General features: G+C 39.2%; 2 protein-coding genes across 2 annotated transcripts; one reads left to right on the plus strand and one right to left on the minus strand.

Annotated features, from left to right (window-relative positions):
- Positions 1 to 8051: 8051 nt before the first annotated feature.
- snap47 (synaptosome associated protein 47) lies at positions 8052 to 15058 on the minus strand. Its single transcript, XM_030159749.1, is given in 5 exon segments — positions 8052 to 10770; positions 13457 to 13581; positions 13873 to 14284; positions 14286 to 14373; positions 14543 to 15058. Coding segments are annotated over 5 exon segments (1269 nt in total). The 5' UTR covers positions 15040 to 15058; the 3' UTR covers positions 8052 to 10623.
- Positions 15059 to 15464: 406 nt separating this feature from the next.
- Positions 15465 to 18783, plus strand: jmjd4 (jumonji domain containing 4). Its single transcript, XM_030159755.1, is given in 7 exon segments — positions 15465 to 16093; positions 16096 to 16173; positions 16252 to 16417; positions 16526 to 16651; positions 16748 to 17015; positions 18037 to 18183; positions 18268 to 18783. Coding segments are annotated over 7 exon segments (1305 nt in total). The 5' UTR covers positions 15465 to 15909; the 3' UTR covers positions 18604 to 18783.
- Positions 18784 to 18799: the final 16 nt, after the last annotated feature.

Below are 18799 nucleotides of genomic sequence, written 5' to 3' on the forward strand. Positions count from 1 at the left end.
ATGAGCATTGAGTATTGACTTGTTATGGGGGAGTAATGTGTGAACTGACATATGAGGGTAATAATAAAACCAGACATTGTGTAATAGTCAAACACTCATTTACTGCTTCTCCGGTTCTCAGTACCTTTTCAATGGACTGTAAAAATGCAGGATGTGTCCCATGAATTCACAAAATCGATGGTGGTTATTACCTCCCAAAAGACTGTAAGGAGAAAGTATCAAGAGCAGGTGTGCGCATATAAAAACCATAACAGAATTACAGCATATGACTTTGCAAAATGAAGAGATTGAATAAGTTTATTCAACACATGGAAAAAATTTTTAATAATACTGCGCAGTGGGCATATTAAACTAAAACAATCATCCTACGAGGTTAATAGGGGTCTATAGCCATGAAGAGAAATATTATCATAAAGCAGTCCAAAACAGTTCAGATATCATGTGGAGTCTATAACAAAGAAAGTCATTTCCATAAGGATGGTCAGGTCCAATTTACTGCTTACGCAAAGCTGTGACATCTATGTTGGCCCGCTCACTGGGAAGACATGATGTAATTGCGATTAGGTGGTTGGTTTTGGTATCACCTCAGAATGATGTTCTAATGCCGTCATTAAGCAATGTGTTTCTGTGCTCCAAGGACTACAGACTGACGGCTTCCTCGCTGTTTCATAGCTCTGCGGCTGAGCTAACAAATACAAAATTTACTTTTCAGTCTCTCTCAGAGGTCCCCATATCTCTCCGGAAAACAAATTGTGTGCACAAAACTAATAAATTCTAGCTGTAATACATCGTGAAATGTTAGACCACTATAAATCAAGTTAGAAGAAACTTGACAACAATGGGTGTGAGCGAGTAAGTGACCCACCAAAACTCTGTTCTTTTACTTACTGGAGTTTCACAAGAATAAATTACGGATTTTGCTGACAGCTTATATGAATGAATGCAGTACTACTTTAGCGCCATTACTGTTTCCAAATACAAATCAAGAGTATAAGCATATATTGAACGCTATTTACAATTAGTGATGTTAAATGTATGCATTTACCAAAACAATTGTGATTTGTTGAGTTTTATTTTGTCAAAATTTAGCTAAATTTGTTTGACTCCTGAGGCTAGGTCATAGATAATCTTAATCATAGAGTGAAATTTCATGTGAATTATACAGTTCCATTCATCCATCCATCCATCCATCCATTAAGGTTTTGGGGTGCTTGTCTTTGGACCGTGATAGTCGCAGTTCCAAGAGAGAACATGACAACTATCAAATTATAAAATACTGGCCCATAACCATCAGTTCACAAACCAGTGGGTGACATCACCGTTCTTCCGTCCACTGAGTATAAACACTTTATGGTTGACACCCAGATGCTTCAATATGATGTAAAAATTTGTATGCAATTTTTTCAATTTAATACTGTAGCAAAAGACATTAAAAATGCATATATTAGCCATGTCAGATATCACAAAGCAGCCAGACAACTATATATCAAGCAGCTGCCTATTAAAAGCAAAACTCTCATCATACATCATGTGTTTTCAAATGTAAGCAATATTTAATGATTGACCCCTTTAATTTAGAGAATAAAGCTCACCACTAATAACAGAACATAGCAGTAACCTATAGAGCTCGCTCTAGTCCTGAAAACCACAGAAGAGGAGAAGGGAGAAAAGTGACGCACTTTGTTGCATATATATAAATATATATGTACACCCATGGTGATTCCACCTCTTTCCCAAACGGAAAGAATGTCTTGATAGATCCACCCCACATGCATGCAAACATTCATACAGAAAACTGGCACTGGCATAAGAAGCTAGCATTAATGCGCAGCTGCAGTATAGTGATGGTTAAATTAGCATTTCATAAGAGTCGCTGTAAGTGAAACTGTGAAACGGAGTCTATGCAAATATTTGGAGTCTACGCTCAAACCTCGTCACCTCCTGGAAGCTTACAGCAACCATGGGATCAATGGGCCAGAAAAAAAGGTCTGTGATGTTAGATGATACTTGGCAGCACAGTAAAAACATCAAAGTGCAATGCATTCAGTGAGTTAATAGTTTAGGAAGACATACAGTGATGATAACGTATAGAAGAAACTGGCTGGTAGAAGTGCCAGGAGGTGTACCACAAACGTAGTTATTTCCCCGATGAAGCAATATGATCAGAGTACTGTCTGGCAGTAGCAGGAGTTTGCAAAAAAAAAATCAGGAAAAGAGGTGACAAGGTACTTTATATAAGTAATATAACACTACAATAGCAAGTATAACAATAACAGTGACATTATGACTCTCATTTTGGCTATGATATAACTCAGGGCACATTAAAAAAGTTTATATGGGCTGCATAAACAATGTGTTCACTCTTGATTCTGGCAGTGGATTGTCTAATCAAAATGTGTGGGAAAAGGCGATTTCAGTGGCAGTATCTCATGGTAAGTGTAAGGTTAAATAGTTTGTGGTGAATGACAAATTATACTTCACCATGAATTGAAAGGTTGAAAAAAGGCACAACCACTGTGTAACGGTATTGTTCCAGACAATCTTACACATCAGATCCAGTCTGGAATTGTTTTTGGGACAAAGTTGGACGCCTTCTCAGAAGAAAAGAACGCAAATATTCAATGTTTCTGACTCTCAAAACATTGGTCTACCACAGGTGCAAGTTTTCCATACCAATTAGCAAGTGCTCCACCCACAAATTTTCCATCAAAATAAACTGGGAACACATAAAAAATGCACATTAAAATGGGAGTGATTGTCTTTGATATTCAATGCTTTAATTGAAACCAGGCAGTCGAATTACAGAGTCTGTTTTGACGGCTCCATGGTTTCCATCAATAAAAGGGGATTCCTGACTGATATCCTGAGGAACACTAGATTTCCTTTTAGAGGAAAACCAAACAGGGTAACACGTCATTGTTTTGCATTGGCTTCATGGTCAATCGACATTACAGTTTTTTTCTGTACCTGTAATGGACACTGGGTCAAAGGTTCACGCTCCTTCTGACTGCCACTCACACATTTTGCACATATAAGTTCAGTAACAACCGCACATATGGCAGGGCTGGGTAAACATCTGGTAATCTTTGTTTCAGCTTCTCAATAGCTCACCAGGCTATGGTCTGTGTGTGTGTACTCAATCTTCTCCAATTACATAGTTGCTGGCTGCTCCCCTGAGGTTACATGGACAAACCATTTGGGATAGCGGAAGGAGTTTCCACAAAATAGGTGTTGTCCAAAGATTCCTTGCAGTTATGGAAATAAACCCACAAAGAGAGAAAGTGATATAGAGACTGAGAAAAGTCAGGAGAATGAGCTTATGGACATACCTCTGGGTGCATTTAACCATGAGCTTTGTTTTTGATATCATCTCACTCTGTGATAAAGTGAGAGACGTCAAGTGGCAAAATCTGTAAAGACATTTGAGGAGATACTACAGGAGATATATTTCACGCTGGCTTGTTTTGAGGAGACAGGACTACTTCAGAAGTTTGACTTAAAGTCTAAATTGAACCCATTCTCAGGCCATAGATGGTTACAATTATTCCCTCAGTTTGTGGTTGTATTAACTTCAAAAGTTTCAGCCCATGGTTTTAAGCTGGCGGCTTCCTTTTGGAAGTTCTTAAAAGAACACGTCACAGTATTTGAACCTGTGCTTGATGGTCCACACCCTCATGCAGACTTAATCTATTGTGTTGGCTTGGCTTTACCTACTTTGTCAAACATACTCATTTGCCTGGTTTTGATGTGAAGCTACGGTACAACCAGTGCCGTCCATTCATTAATTTGCATTTATAAACGGGTGCATCTGGTCAATGACTTCACATGTCCGACTGTTGAGGCTGCTCCTACCACACCTGGCGGGCAGCCAGAAGGAGGCTGCCGGCCCAGGATCCTTTTCCCAAGTTCCACCCAGACGCTGCGTGCACCGTCATCCTGCTGAAATGTAAACCCCAGATTCAGCTGTGTTTGTTATGGTTGCGCCGGCCCTCAGTGAACACACAACGCTGTCACAACGTAGCTATAACAGCAGGGCAATATTTCAACAACAATCTATTTGGTCAGCTGCAATTACATCACTAGGTGGTCAAACACATACGTTTGCAGGAATGATAATTAGGATTATTTCATGGGCACTCTTAGCAAGGGTCCTAGACACTATTCTTATTTCCTAACCCACCTCGACGTTTAACACAGGAGTTTAAGTCAAGTGCTTTCAAGTATGTTTTCACAGTCTATGAACTTGACCCCACTGGACTGTGTTCACAGGAGTACCATCATTACTGTTTTTGGTCAAGATCCTTTATTTAACAACAGGGCTTATTCTACGCTTATGTCTCTTTTAATCAACCAACTACAGCATAAACACTAGTTTAGACTGAACACTGCTGTTGTCCTTGAGATCACTGGCCTGTTGCACGAATGGCTATTTACTTTCCAGAGAAAATGAGTAACCAAGAAAGTCTAATTTTATCCTGAAATGACCCCTGTGTCAACCCCACCGAGGTAAAAGGGGGGGGGCACATCCTTAACTTTAATCAAACCGCCGGCCCTGCAGGCTGCACACTGTTGCAACAGACTTAGTGTGATTAATTTTTTTCCTGTCCTCTTGTGAGTTCATGTGACCCAAAGTCACTATTATACAGCAGATTCAGAGAGGAGTTAATGTGAAAATATAAATATAAAGTCTGCCCGGTGTCTGTGACAAACGGAGCTGGGGGTCTACGTATTGTGGCATCAGTTGGGTGGGTAATTTATTGTAGGAGCTAAGTGTTTCCATTTGCAGTAAGAGCCACTAAAAACAGACTTGCTGAGGGTTTCTGGGGGGCCCGCTTGTAAAAGTACTGATGCGGTGCTGGCTGGCTCTCAGCCTGACAACCTGCTTTGGGAAGTGTATAGATGGTGTTTTAATGAATACATAATCCAGTCATCACAAAAAGAACTCCTCACACTTGCCAAAAGTTACCTCTGGACTGGTGTATTCTTATTCACCTTATACAGAGAAACGTTTTAAAGAAAATAAGCAGAACTTGCAAATAAATTTCTGTTGGTGGTTACCGTTACTGTGCTTTTGTAAAGATTAAAATACAGACCAGAAATGTATATTGGAGTCATGATTAAGATCAAATATGAGACCCTGAATTCAGTGGAAAGGAGGAAGTGAATTTTTTTGTTAGTGCTTTTCAGTTTTAGAAGTTAGCCCAAAAACTAGACCCCTGATATGAATACACATGTACTTGAGTGGAGTTCAGGTAGACTGTAATATGGGATTTCACCTGGAATTGATTTGAGACTGATACTACTGTATGATACTACAGCCAAGTTTGGTTTGGCTGCATAGCTGTTAACTCGGTCGTAGAGAAATGAGAAAAGTTTGTGAAACAAATGCCAGAAAACCAAAGTGTGCCTCAAAGACCAAGGAAAACATAACAATAAGTGCAAAAGCACATGATATCATCATGCAGCTCAGCATCTGGGAAAGTACCATCTTAACAACCATGAAGAAAACATTTATGGCTGGACTAAACCAAAGAAAGATACAAATTCAAACGACGTATATGCAAAGAATGTATATTTACAAAGACAGACAAAAGTTGAAAATTCACAGGCGAATACATGTCTTAAGTAGAGTCTGTCGTTCATCTAAAAAGCTGTTACTGACAAAAACATAACGTCAACACTGAGTGTCATATCACTGTCTTTTGGAGACTACATGTACACCCCCTGGTTGGACTCAAGCACCTTTCTTCCAGGAACGTTTTCTCCCAGTTCTAACATTAACCAACAGGCCTTATTTCCTGAAACCAGAAACTCCCTCAGCAAAAGGAAACCCAGCAACACCTGCAGTAGTAAGAGGCCGGCCAGGACATGAGTCAAAAACCAGGACATTACATTCAGACGTGGTCTAATAGTGCACTGGAAGTGAAAGTTCTTTCTTTTGGCAAAATATTTGAGTTCTGTACAACCTAAAAAACTACTGATAAAAACTGAAAGTATTCTTTAATGCATCACTGAAAAATATGCAAGTAAGTTAATAAAAAAAAAAATCATCAGAGCACTTGCTGCATTATTTAAACTTTGCCAAGAAAAGAGTGAGAACTCAAGTCATTTTACAATGAAACAATAGAAACAATAGCAAAATACATACATAAGGATGACGACTTGTCTATTTTGTACTGCCGTCACATGGCTTCATATTTTGGAGTGCCGTGCAACCCACATTTGCCCTTGTAGCCCACAACTTTGGGCTGCATTCTCCAAGCAGGAGTTGATTGATTGGCCATCAGTGGAGACACGCTCCTTGAATGAGAGCGCTCACCACAGAACTATCAAGTAAACAGACTTGGAAGTCAAGGCCAGCAAAATCCCTTGTGTCTCCATACCATCCGTTAGGAAGGCAAAGCCGGATCTCATGTATCTGTGGTCAGACATGACCGCCACCACTTCCTCGTATTGCAAGGCTGCTTGAAAACCACGCCAGTGTGTGCTCTATTTCCCTAACCTTTTTTAAGGGTTGGAATTCACATAACCATGTGGTATGCTTCTGGAGTTTAGGACTTCCAAAATCTGACTGTTTATCACTTAAATCAACAAAAATAAGCAGGCCACAGTGAAAACATATTCAGACGTGCTGGAAGAGCTTCATAATGTCATAACTAGACATCTCTTTTGTGTTATCATGTGCTCTCTATTTCCAGTCTCTCACATCTTTCATGGTGGGCTGCGTTTAATAAAAGTGATAAGTTCATGCTAACTAGGACCAGACTGTTGAGTGAGGCTGTCAGTCTTCTTTCAAACTCTCCTATGGACGGCTTCTTCCTGATTCATAATTGAGCGCTCAGCCACTTGCCAAATAAATTGAATCTGGTTCACTGTTGACATAAAGTAACCCCCCCCCCGGTTAAAAGCGAGCTGACAGGGGTGGTCAGCTGATGCCAACCGTGTACGTGCCAACAGGATGTTATAAAATAGCACAGTGTTACATAGTGAAGCACCTCCATGCAACAGCACACACAGCGGCTGAAACAGTAATTAGCATCCATTTCTAGTTTGCACATTTTGACTTTTTCTCTTGCGATTTATCACTATGAGAATTGTTGCCTGTTTGACCTTTTGCTAAGGAATAATGCCTTGTTATAATTCAAGAGGCTCTTTTCACTGGCTCAGAATCCTTCCAAATAACTAAACCTAATTTTCTTCCCAGTTTATAACGTATGTTGTTTTTTGGCTTTAATGGTCATTTTATGCCAGGATACTTAAACTCAACTATTCTATTGATTCCACTCAGGTCGTTGTTCAAAACCCTCAGCTTGCCATTAATAATAATTTCAAGGCACTAAATCTTAAGCGTGTGATAAAAACACATTTGTAAGCATTATGTGCTTATCGTTGATGACAGTTTATCCATAAAATGCATGCTGGAAGTTGAGAAAATTAGGGTGAAATAAAAGAACAGCGCCTTTTAAAAATGTTTTTCAAGTAGAAATAAGGTTTTTCTTTTAGTTCCTCATAATGGAAAAATGTTTAAAGCAAGGTACTAAAACTTAACTAAGATCCATTAATACATTTAATAACAGGCAATGCAATTATGAAACTGATTTTTACAATACAGTGGCATTAACATACTGTATAGTAAAGTATATCACAGGCAAAATACTATGTTCAAAGCTTAGTTTTAAGACAAAGAGAAGGATTTGAACCTCTTAAAATGGTTACAAAAAACCATAAATGCAACACTGACACTTAATCTGTAACATGCTTGCAACTGCCTAAACAGAATATTTGCATTTGCCGATGTGTATCTGACCATATGATGCATTTAAAGCTAACATACACTCTGCTTTTTCATATATAATAAATGAATGTGTTCAGATGACTGCAAACTGTTAAATTAAGAAGCTTACGTAGCACAAAAAAGTCAGCTTCTAAGGTGATAAGTCTCTGAGTTCCTACATTTGAGTGACTGCTTTCACTGAAACACATTCTTTTAATCAATACAAAAAAAAAAAAAAATCATGAGATTAGCATTAGATCTGAAGGAAAAAATCAGCTGTTATGAGATCAGATTTATTCATTTTTGCAACTAATATCATTGCACAGACTTTCAACAGTGATGGCTTGGAAAAAAAACACTCATACATTAGAATTCAGTTACTTACAATCCCTGCTTTTTTCATTGTGAAGAAATGAAAAAGGACTTTTATCCCTTCTATTTACAGTTAATCGTGTAGTTGTATAAAGTATCCAGATTAATTTGGTATTATCAGCAAAAAGACACGTTTACACCACACTGAAATTATATTTAAAAAATATACAGGTATTTCAACTAACAGCGCAGTACGAGTTCACAGAGATAACAGGCCACAATAATGTTACAGAATTACAATAAGGGTCAGTCATTTACAGTTTTTAAATATTATCATTCTTTATCAAGACATATGCATTAGATGCAGACCTTAATGTAAGTTATTTGGCATAAAAAAAATGTAGCAACAGAAAAAGGCAGAGAGAGCGAATGCTTTCTGTTCCGTTTGAGTCCCAGGACTTACAGTGTTTTGATAAATACAGCTAATGATGGGATATATCCAGTTCTGTACACAGTAGTAATATGGAGACATGCAACAGTAAACCACGGAGAAACTATGTCCAAAAAATCTGAGTGAGAACCAGGAGACAGGCTTCAGGACAGAGATGGTTATAGAAACTTTTAGGAAGATTGATTTCACTGTGACAGTGCGACTGAAACCTTCATCTATCATTCTAAAAATAATTCTAATGGATATTTTTTTAACTCTCTTTTAACAACATGCAGCTTGTTTTTGCAAAGAATAAATGTAACTTTCCTTGATTGTCCTTTCTTTTGCTGTAGTCATTATCGATGATGGAAAAGGGCAGACTGTAGTTTTTCTCTTGCATCATCAGACCCTTTACTAACTGTTTATTCTCATTTGGACGGAATAATGTACACTGAGGGTTGTTCTGTCCATCCTTACTTTCTTAAGTTTGTATGTCTGAACGGTATGTTGCACATTGCCAAAAATGTGACGTCACTTCCTTCAGTCCAACTACAATGCATTGAATCTCAGACTTTACGGTATTCAGGTGCTAAAAACTACTCCCTTTTCCCTATGTCATAATAATAATAATAATAATAATAATAATAATAATAATAATAATAATAATAATAATAATAATGCATTTTTAAATTCTAAAATAAAATATGCAAGTTTAGCTGTGATTTAGCATATCAGTTCAATATGATCACTCATAATAGTGACTTTAGTTCTATTTGCGTGGGACCGGTTACTGCCTGTGAGCATCATGTAATGTATGATAACAGAGGTCATCTATGATCTTAATGCAAATCTGAAACATCTGTAAATCATAGAATTCCACTGTAAATTACATACTGTATTTCAGTGAACTCAGTGGTCCTGTGGTAATATTAGACCAGTGTGACTCTATGAGATTTGGTGGAATTTTCAATATTTTTGTTTCCTCTGCATTTCTTTGGCCTTTTTCAGGGTTGAGGCTGATGGAGGCTGCACTGGTGATGACTGACATCTCAAAAGATGATGAGATGGATGACATAAAAAGGAGGGAAGTTTTTTTTCAATCTTTAAACACCTGAACCTGTCCTTCACATCTGAACTTGGGAATAATGTCAGAAAATTTGAGCAAAAAACGGAATTTGCTTATCCGATGCAAATGTGCCACATGAAACAGTGATGTGGGGGATTTCATTTCCAAATCACCAGGAGCCCACAGGTTATACTAATCCTGTGCAAACAGGACTTTACAAAGTTTGTGCTACTTAAATGGGAAGCCATACGAAGCCCATGTAGCCAAATACTAACCCTGAATGCACAGAGGGCAGACTACTGACTCATTATCCCACTAACAGTCTAACAGTTTTCTAAAAAAACATATCACATACATTTGTAGGCACTGACTTGTCTCTTTCAGGAAAGTGACAGTAAAATATGTGTTAAATGCGACATCACTTTTACCACCATGATCATACTTACTGGACTTCCCAGAAATCACTTAGTGTCGTATCATGTCAGTAAACCAGCAAATTAGACACAAGTCCTATTAAAAAGTACAGTGTGTAACGTTCAGAAAACTGCAGCCAGTAGACTCAAGTGTCTATTCTTGAGCTTCTGTGGAGTTTGTGACAAATTCTGTGTTACGCTGGGAGCCGATGGTTTGCTTACTTTAGCAGACTCCACTTCTAAGCTGACAGTAGCTAGTGAAGTGTTATAAGTTGTGACTGCTGTAGAGGAGCAGGGAAGAGGCACTGAGGCACTCAAGATTTTGTCCGAAAAACCATCGTGTCTACAGGCTGATATCACAGACATAGGCAACCAAAAAGATGTGTGAAGGTGGTAATTTTTTAAGCTATGTGAAAATCCATTTAAGTTCTGGAGGTAAAAAAAAAATCAATTAGACTTGGACTTTCCTTAACATTGCTACACATTTCGCCTTGAAGCATTTAAACCGTACAACAAACGATTCTACAGCTGTATCCTAGTGTTCTTCTACTGTCTGATTCTTGTAAGGAGAGGGGAAAAACTCTTACAGTGCATTTTTCAGAGGGGTCATGGGGAGTGTATTTCAGAGCTACAGCAGTCGTTTCATGCGGCAGGTGTGCTTTTCTATGTGCATGGTTGCTCGGTCAGTCGAGCTAGTCAGGACATCCAGAACTTCATCCTGCCGTTCCAGTTCTGTCTCCGCCTCCAAAGCCAGGTTCTTCAGCTGCATCAGCATCTGCACAAACACACACATATAAACACAGTCCAATGAGTACCCATGCACATTCATTTACAGTGAGGTCCTTATATATTTGGACAGTGACACAAATTTTGTAATTTTGCCTATGAACACCACCACTGTGTGGACTTTCAGCTTTCATTCAAAGGGTTTAACAAAAAATATTGCATCAGTTATTTAGGAATTGCAAATTGTGTCACTCTTCAGACATATACAGAGTGTAAGTAGTTACACTCTGGTTCCAAGTGGACGTCGACAACTAAGGACCAGAGATTTAATATTAAAACAAACATAAAATGGTTTAACCAAATGTGAAGAGGTGAGAAGATACAGCAGGGTTAGCATATCAGTAGAAGAGGAGTACATGGGTTTGGTGTTCCTAATTTATTTTGAATTTAACACGTATCTATTCAATTCGACTTGGATTTATGTTGTTATTTAAAATGAGAATCAGTTTTCCATTGACTCACCTGGTTAAATAAAGGTTTAATAAAAATAAACAAATAAACTGATGCAGCCCAGTGTCGGAAATGTGCCTCCATACAAAATAAAACACCTCAGCTCTTCAAACCTCAGTTCAAGTGAGGAAAAAGTTCACCCAAAATAACCCTTTAACAGCCAAAAAATGGAAGAAACCTCAGCTAGGGCCAGAAAGGAAGGATCCCTCACCCAGGATGGACAGACAGTGATTTAAGTATCATGTGTAAAGACATTTACATACAGAATATTATTCTCTGTCTTCTTTCTACTAAATGTTTTCACATAAAAAAACAAAGCTACAATTCAACAGGATGAAATAACTGCTACTCAAGCTGCAGTTATAAAAATATTTCTTATACTTTTATGCAGCATATGAAATAAGAGAAGATATTTCAGAAGGAAATCTTGGCTTGCCTCGTGGGATCTTTGATATCATACAATACTGTTTGTTTTCTACTTTTACTGAGTTTAAGACATACTGTGACTACATCTCCACGGTCCAACAACTGTGTATGTTATGGTTGATGGAACAACCTAAATATACTGTGATGTGCCAAGCAAAACCTAATAAACACTCACTCCAAACCCCACCACCACGGTTTCTAAACTAATATTATGTTATGCTTCACATGCTTCCACACACACATGCATGCTCACACACTGACATTATGTCAGTTTTCAGTGGAAATATGGACATGGACATTGCAACTGAGCACAAAAACTGCTCCAGACAGCAGTTTGAAAACAGGTAGTATGTCAATACACACCAAGAACCTACTGTATTCACTCACTGTGGTCTGTGACTTTACAATTTAAACTGGGGTAAAATGTCTACATCATACCTTGCATTTACCATTCGCATGAATATTTTTAGCTGCTGCTTATACAGTGGTTAAAAGACTTAAGTCATGTAGAAATCCACAAAATCAAACATTTAGGCTAGAGCTAAATATAAAAAATATGAGCTAAAATACCTAATGTTTTGTAAATTAATGCAGTATTTTCGAGGACTGCAAATAAACACAAAATGTAACACACTACATGTAAAAGCACTTCATCATTCTAAGTGACCCAGTTTTCACTTTTACCTGCAATGGAACAAAAAGCTGGGACAAAAGTGAATATTTACTCAAGTACTTAACCCTGGATGACCGTCTGTAGATTCTAATCTCGGCATGAATTACATTAAGAATAGGGTGTGTACAGAAGCATGGCATTAAGTCAAAACTGTAAGACTTTGAAGTTAGAACTATTATCAGCTCTAGACAGTACACCATTTATAAGCACAATAGACAAGTCAACTGTACGGCTGACTCAGTGCTGTCACAGCTATAATGAATCTGTTTGAAAAGCAATTAAGTCGGCTGAAGTAACAGTGAACTTCAGTGTGCCATTTCGCACAGTGATCACTTAAATATTATTCAAAACACTCAACTTGCGATTTATGCAGTGTGTAGACAAAGTAATGTGTGATTAAATTACTGTTATGCATTTCATCATGCTTATATTGGGCTATAAAGCAATGAGTAGCATTAGTCAGCAGGCATATACTGAGCTGTAAAAATGCCAGACATGTTTCAGTCTCTCAAATGTTTGTTTTATACAAGAGCAAACTGGTAGACTGGGGAGATAACCGATCAAAGATACTAGTTAGTAACAGCCCTACTTTAGCCCCTTCAAAGTTTTAAGCTCAATAAATCTACAGCTTAATACTGTATGTATCAAATCATGTTATAACAAAGCAACCGGGGTCAAAGAGTTCACACCAAATGTTTTGTTTTGTGCAACCTATTAGAGTGGGAATCGTAGGTCTAACCCTGCATCACTTTGTAGATCTCCACAAAGACCATGTGTGTAACAGTTTGCAGTGGTGCAAGGCCCTGAATGGAAAGACACTGTACAGTTTGACCAAACAACTGACCAAGTCTCTTTTCCTCTCATAAAACCAGTACGGACTTTGGTTTGCGGTCTCACCAACTAACATTTAACTCCTACCGGATGAAAAATAAAAATCATTACGATGAATTGCGGTTTGGAAAAGAATTATCAAAGTACATGTTACTAAATCCATGGGATTATTTACCATAACAGCTGCCTTTATTTGGGAGTTTGTGTAAGTTGTCATATACAAATTAAAGCTCTATATTCAATAATAGTGAATCGCAGAAGCAGCTGGATTCCAGCTTGTCCCACTGAACCTCACCTGCTTGAGTTCCTGGGCCTCAGCCTGACTGACAGATGGCTGGAGGACATGCACCTGCAGCTGGGACACCTCTCCTGCTGAGACCTCCAGTGGGAGTTCTGTCTCTTGGCACTTCTGCTGCAAACCTAACTCCATGGGTGGAGATGGAGAAAAAGTACAGAGTGCATATGTTGTTTATGCGGAAACCAGACAGTAAACTCACAGTACAGCAACTGAGGCAATCAGGGTGAAGTGACTCATCAAAATACATTTCTGTGAAGGAGAGACACCAATAATAACTTTGTCCAAAATTCATGTGGCTGAAAAGTTTTTACACCAGACCGAGCACTGGAAAAAATACAGGGGTGGAAACATGGAGTTTTGCTACCATCTAGTGGACATTTGGCAACATTATTACCATCATTTCTTTTCCTTACCTTGAGTCCAGCTTGTCCCTTCTGCGTCACATGGAGATGAAGCTGGAGTTGTTCTGAAGGCAGTGAATTCACTAGTAAACTCCACCTTCTTTTTGTACTGCATCTCTAACACTGACATTGCCTCTGGCATCTTGGCAGACAGGAGCCGATAGCATATATCCGGTTTCCCAATAAACCGCTGTCTAACAGTGATCTCATAGGGACTGTGTACTCTGATTTCATCAATTTCATTCCGTTCAAATCGGTGAAGAAGTTGGCAGTTTGTGTCTCGCACTTCAAGCGAAGACACCAGGACTAATAAGCATCCGGGCTTCAAGTCTGAGTCTGCACCTTTGGACACCACTGCTGGGATGCTAGTGATCACCTTGTTCCTCCCAGAGCCCTCGACCAACTGCAGCTGCAGCAGCTCTTGCAGCATCCTCAGCCTTGGCTTCCTGCTGAATCTTCCAGGGTAGTTTACCAAAGGGCCACCAAGAAGGAGACTCCAGTTCTGACAGAAGCCTGAAAATTTGGGACAGGAGGAATTGGTGTCAGAATTTTACTGGTATTCATTACATTTTGACCTGTTTTGTTACACAGGTGAATAGTTACTTCAGGTTACTGTGTGAGTATGAAACACAAGCACAGAAAAATGTGCAACCAACTAATCAGAACAATATCTGATATGTACTTATCAGCCACGCCCAGGTCAGAGTCAATCTTCTCCAATCCCTGCATCATATTATCAAACTGCTCTCCCTGATGGCTGAGCACTCTCCCGGTGTCCTCCAGTCTCCTCTGAGCCCCTGCCACCAAGTTTATCAGCTCTCTGCCTTTAGACGGCTGACTCTCAGCACCACGGGCTTCTGTGCTGGGGGACAGGAGGCGTTCTCTCCAGAAATGCTCTAGTACATTATAAACCACCACTCTGTTGGGCTTCAGAGAGCCAAACCAATGCTTCACATTGCCCTCCTCAAGCACTGTGAGGGTACTGAAAATAAAGCTGGATGACTCCATCTTGATTTCCATGATTCGAGAGATGCGAAAACTGGCAATACTCTCCTTGCTCTGGTTAGAGACAAATCGCACCATGGTCCTGGTGAGTGATAAGGTGCCACTTTCCCCATCTTTTCAACTGTTGATGTAATAAGAGCCGGGCCAACTGTGGATGGGAACGTCCCTGCTCATTTTGGAAGGATATATACTGATTCACCTACAAAAGGGACAAAGAAGATTAGACAATAACCCATGTAATATAAACTACTATTTATTACACTGCTGAGACAGATATGGAGATGTTTATCCCTGTTCTAACCCATAACATACTTACAACAGTGTAATGAGAATCCAGGCAGCAGCAGAGGGGCTCAGTTGATCGTTCACACTAAGGACCTCAGTTATGGAGGACGGTCCTCTATCCACTGACCGCATTACGTGACAAAGTTTGTCCTTTAATGTTGTAAAACCAGTTAATGTATACAACTTCCTCTTGATACACTATCCGAGCCACAACACATTAGTTGAGTATAATGCTGTTTTGGCCTGTTCATGACGATACCCCATGCTAGTACACGAATGTTTATTACGGAAGTGACGTCACATCTGAGTACGGCAGTATTTTACTGTCCGATGTGGAAAAACGCGCTGTCAAAAAAAATTTCAACCAGCGACAAGGTTTGTAAATAATTATATTTAGCTTGGGTGACGGTTATTAAATACTAAGACAAGGTTTAGTGTTAGGTTTAAAGATTTATAAGCACCGTTTTATGATGTGGTGACAAAAATAGACCGATTTCGACGTCGTTCAGGAACCATAGATGGCAATCGTTGCGATGGAGTCACCAGCAGCGACCTGTTGTTGAAATAGAGAAAAAAAAAATACACCTTAGCTTAAATGAAAGGTGCGTAGGTTAACCGGTCTAGAAAATGAAGAAACGTGAAAAGAAAAGCGCCTTTCACCGGCAAATAAATAAGCCCGTCAGCTTTTACTAACCGTGTTTTCTTGGCCAGTGACAGCTAATCTCGCTAACCTCATTAGCCGAGGTGTTGTTTACCATCATGGACAGGGAGGCGTACCGAAATTGCTGTAGTCTGGTCAAAATTACAAGGCAGTCGTATGAGCAGTTTTGGTCCTCGCATTTTGTTGACTACATCGATAAGGAGCTGAGCTATTCTAAATTTTTTAAAAAGTACTTGCTTCCGAATCATCCTTGTATGTTTTCAAGGAGGTTTACTGAAGACTGGAATGCAGAAAACAATGGGTGACCGAGGAGGGCAAGCCAAATTTCCAGAAACTGCTTTCAGAATTGGTAAATCACCTTTGTACTGATATGTTAACTTACATATGCAGCTGTTGCATATCATTTAATATACTTTTTTTTTTTTTTCAATTTATTACAGATGAGACGCCTGTTCCCGTTGCAAACTGCAATGCCAAGGAGTACAATGCAAACCCTAAACAAGTAATGCCTTTCAAAGAATTTATCCACTACTGGAAAGAATACATTCAGAATGGACACTCATCACCTAAAGGATGCCTCTATCTTAAAGACTGGCACATGGCAAGGTATCAAACTACTTCACCATAGACCAGTAGTATTTTTCTTTCATATGTTGAAATGTGAAAAATATGTACTTCTTCCTTATGATTAATTTGTCTATTCTTTTTCTATAGGGACTTCCCAGAACACAATGTTTACTCCACACCAGTCTTCTTCACCTCTGACTGGCTTAATGAATACTGGGATACACTTGAAGTAGATGATTACCGGTTTGTCTACATGGGACCCAAAGGCTCATGGTGTGCAACAGAAAATATGATGTTGGCAATAATAATAATAATAGTGGTAATAGTTTGATTTTTGTTTTTTTTCTAACGCTTGCTTTTTGTCACCAGGACCCCATTCCATGCAGATGTGTTCCGCTCCTACAGCTGGTCCGCAAACATTTGTGGCAGGAAGAAATGGCTCCTTTATCCCCCAGGTCAGGAAGAGTTTTTACGAGACACCCATGGCAACCTTGCTTATGATGTAACGTCATCTGAACTTCGGGACAGAGGTCTTTACCCACACTCTGAGGAAGCCTGTCAACCCCTTGAAATTATTCAGGAGGCAGGTGAAATCATTTTTGTGCCAAGTGGCTGGCACCATCAAGTTTATAATCTGGTAAGAATAACTTCTTTCACTTTAACGTTCTGGTTAAAGAACACTTTAACCCATAAAGACCCAAACATCCACCACCGACCAAGACCATCTACTGATGTAACTGTTTAATACCTTTTGATCCACTAATCCTATCAATTCATGTCAATAATTGGTGTAAAAATACAGATATTCATCTTTTCATGGTCATCAGATATGATTCATTTGGACGTTCAGAGGCTCCATGTTTTTGTTTTTGTTCCATGAGTTTTTTATGTGTTCCGGGAGGGCATTCCAGAGGCAGGGGGCTGAGCGGCTGAAAGCTCTGGACCCCATGGTAGTCAAGCGGGCAGGTGGGAGGGTGAGTTGGACAGATGAAGACAACCTGAGACTGCGGGTGGGAATGTTTATGTGGAGGAGGTTACTGAGGGGCGAGATGGTTTATGGCCTTGAAGGTGAGAAGTAGAATTTTATATATGATGTGAATTTTAACATGAAGCCAGTGGAGTTGTTGCAGAACAGGTGTTATGTGACTCATGGAAGGGGTTCTGGTGATGATATGTGCGGCAGAGTTTTGAACCAGTTGCAGTTTATGAAGAGATTTGTCTGGTAAACCAAAAAATGCAAAATACAGAAGATAGTATTACAATAAATGGTGATAAATCACCTGAGAGAGGTTATAGCTATATAGAGAAAATTTCATTTGGAAACTGACACAAAAGTAGTGCTGGGTCTTTATGGGTTAAAGAGCATGTTGTCTTGTACTGGTTATATGTAATAGTTGATACATTAAAAGCGATAGCGAAAAAGGCATGTTCATAGCTTAATAGCACCCTCATTCAGTGAGCACAGGGGCCAGTATTGAATTGATGACTGAAAGTACCCAAATATAAAATATGTCTCAACCAATTTGAGCCTATAATACAGTACGTAGAATAGATTTGGGGATCAACTCCAAAATTAGGACTTACTTTTTATTCCAGACAAAATGATGTGAATATTATTATCACCAGTTGGTAATATCTGTCTTTTTTTTGTCTCACAGGAGGACACTATCTCTATTAATCATAATTGGCTGAATGGCTGCAACATTGATATCATGTGGCAGTTCCTTCAGAATGAGCTTTCTTCGGTGCAGAAAGAGATAGATGAGTGGAGAAACACCATGGACTCGTGGCATCAGCACTGTCAGGTACCTGAGAGATGACGCTGTCGACAATAATGACTGCTCTGTTAAGATATAATCCAGATTCAGTGTTGTTCTTTTACTTTTCAGGTCATCATGAAGGCCTGCTCAGGTATTGATTATGGGGAATTTGCGTCATTCCTGAAAATTATTGCAGACAACCGAATGGCTTTCCTGAACGCTTGCTCTTCTGGAGATTCATCAGAATACCCACGACATCTCTCAGAGACCCTCACCACCCTTGGACCTTATCATGCAGCTTTTGACCTACAAAGAGTAGCTCATACTATTGAGTGTTTGCTCTGTAATGAAGACTTTAAGCGGCTCGATCATTCAACACTGACTTTGCAGCCTGAAACCATGTTACAGCAAATTCGAGACACCATACAATCCACAAGAGGGCAGCATCTCCTTTATCAGGAGTAAAATGATCTGTGGTGTGTTAACAATGTCATAATCACCTGGACATAGCTTGAATGAAAAGTGCCAATGTGTAAAGTGTAATGTGAGAATGACGACAGAGGTGCTACTACACCTATGACAGTTTGAGATGTATTTCAAACTGAAATATGGCTTGTGAATGTTTGGAGTCGTCTTTGCACTGACAGATAAAATAAAAAAA

The sequence above is a fragment of the Sphaeramia orbicularis genome, chromosome 17, assembly GCF_902148855.1.
Source record: "Sphaeramia orbicularis chromosome 17, fSphaOr1.1, whole genome shotgun sequence".
In the NCBI taxonomy this organism is placed as follows: Eukaryota; Metazoa; Chordata; class Actinopteri; order Kurtiformes; family Apogonidae; genus Sphaeramia; species Sphaeramia orbicularis.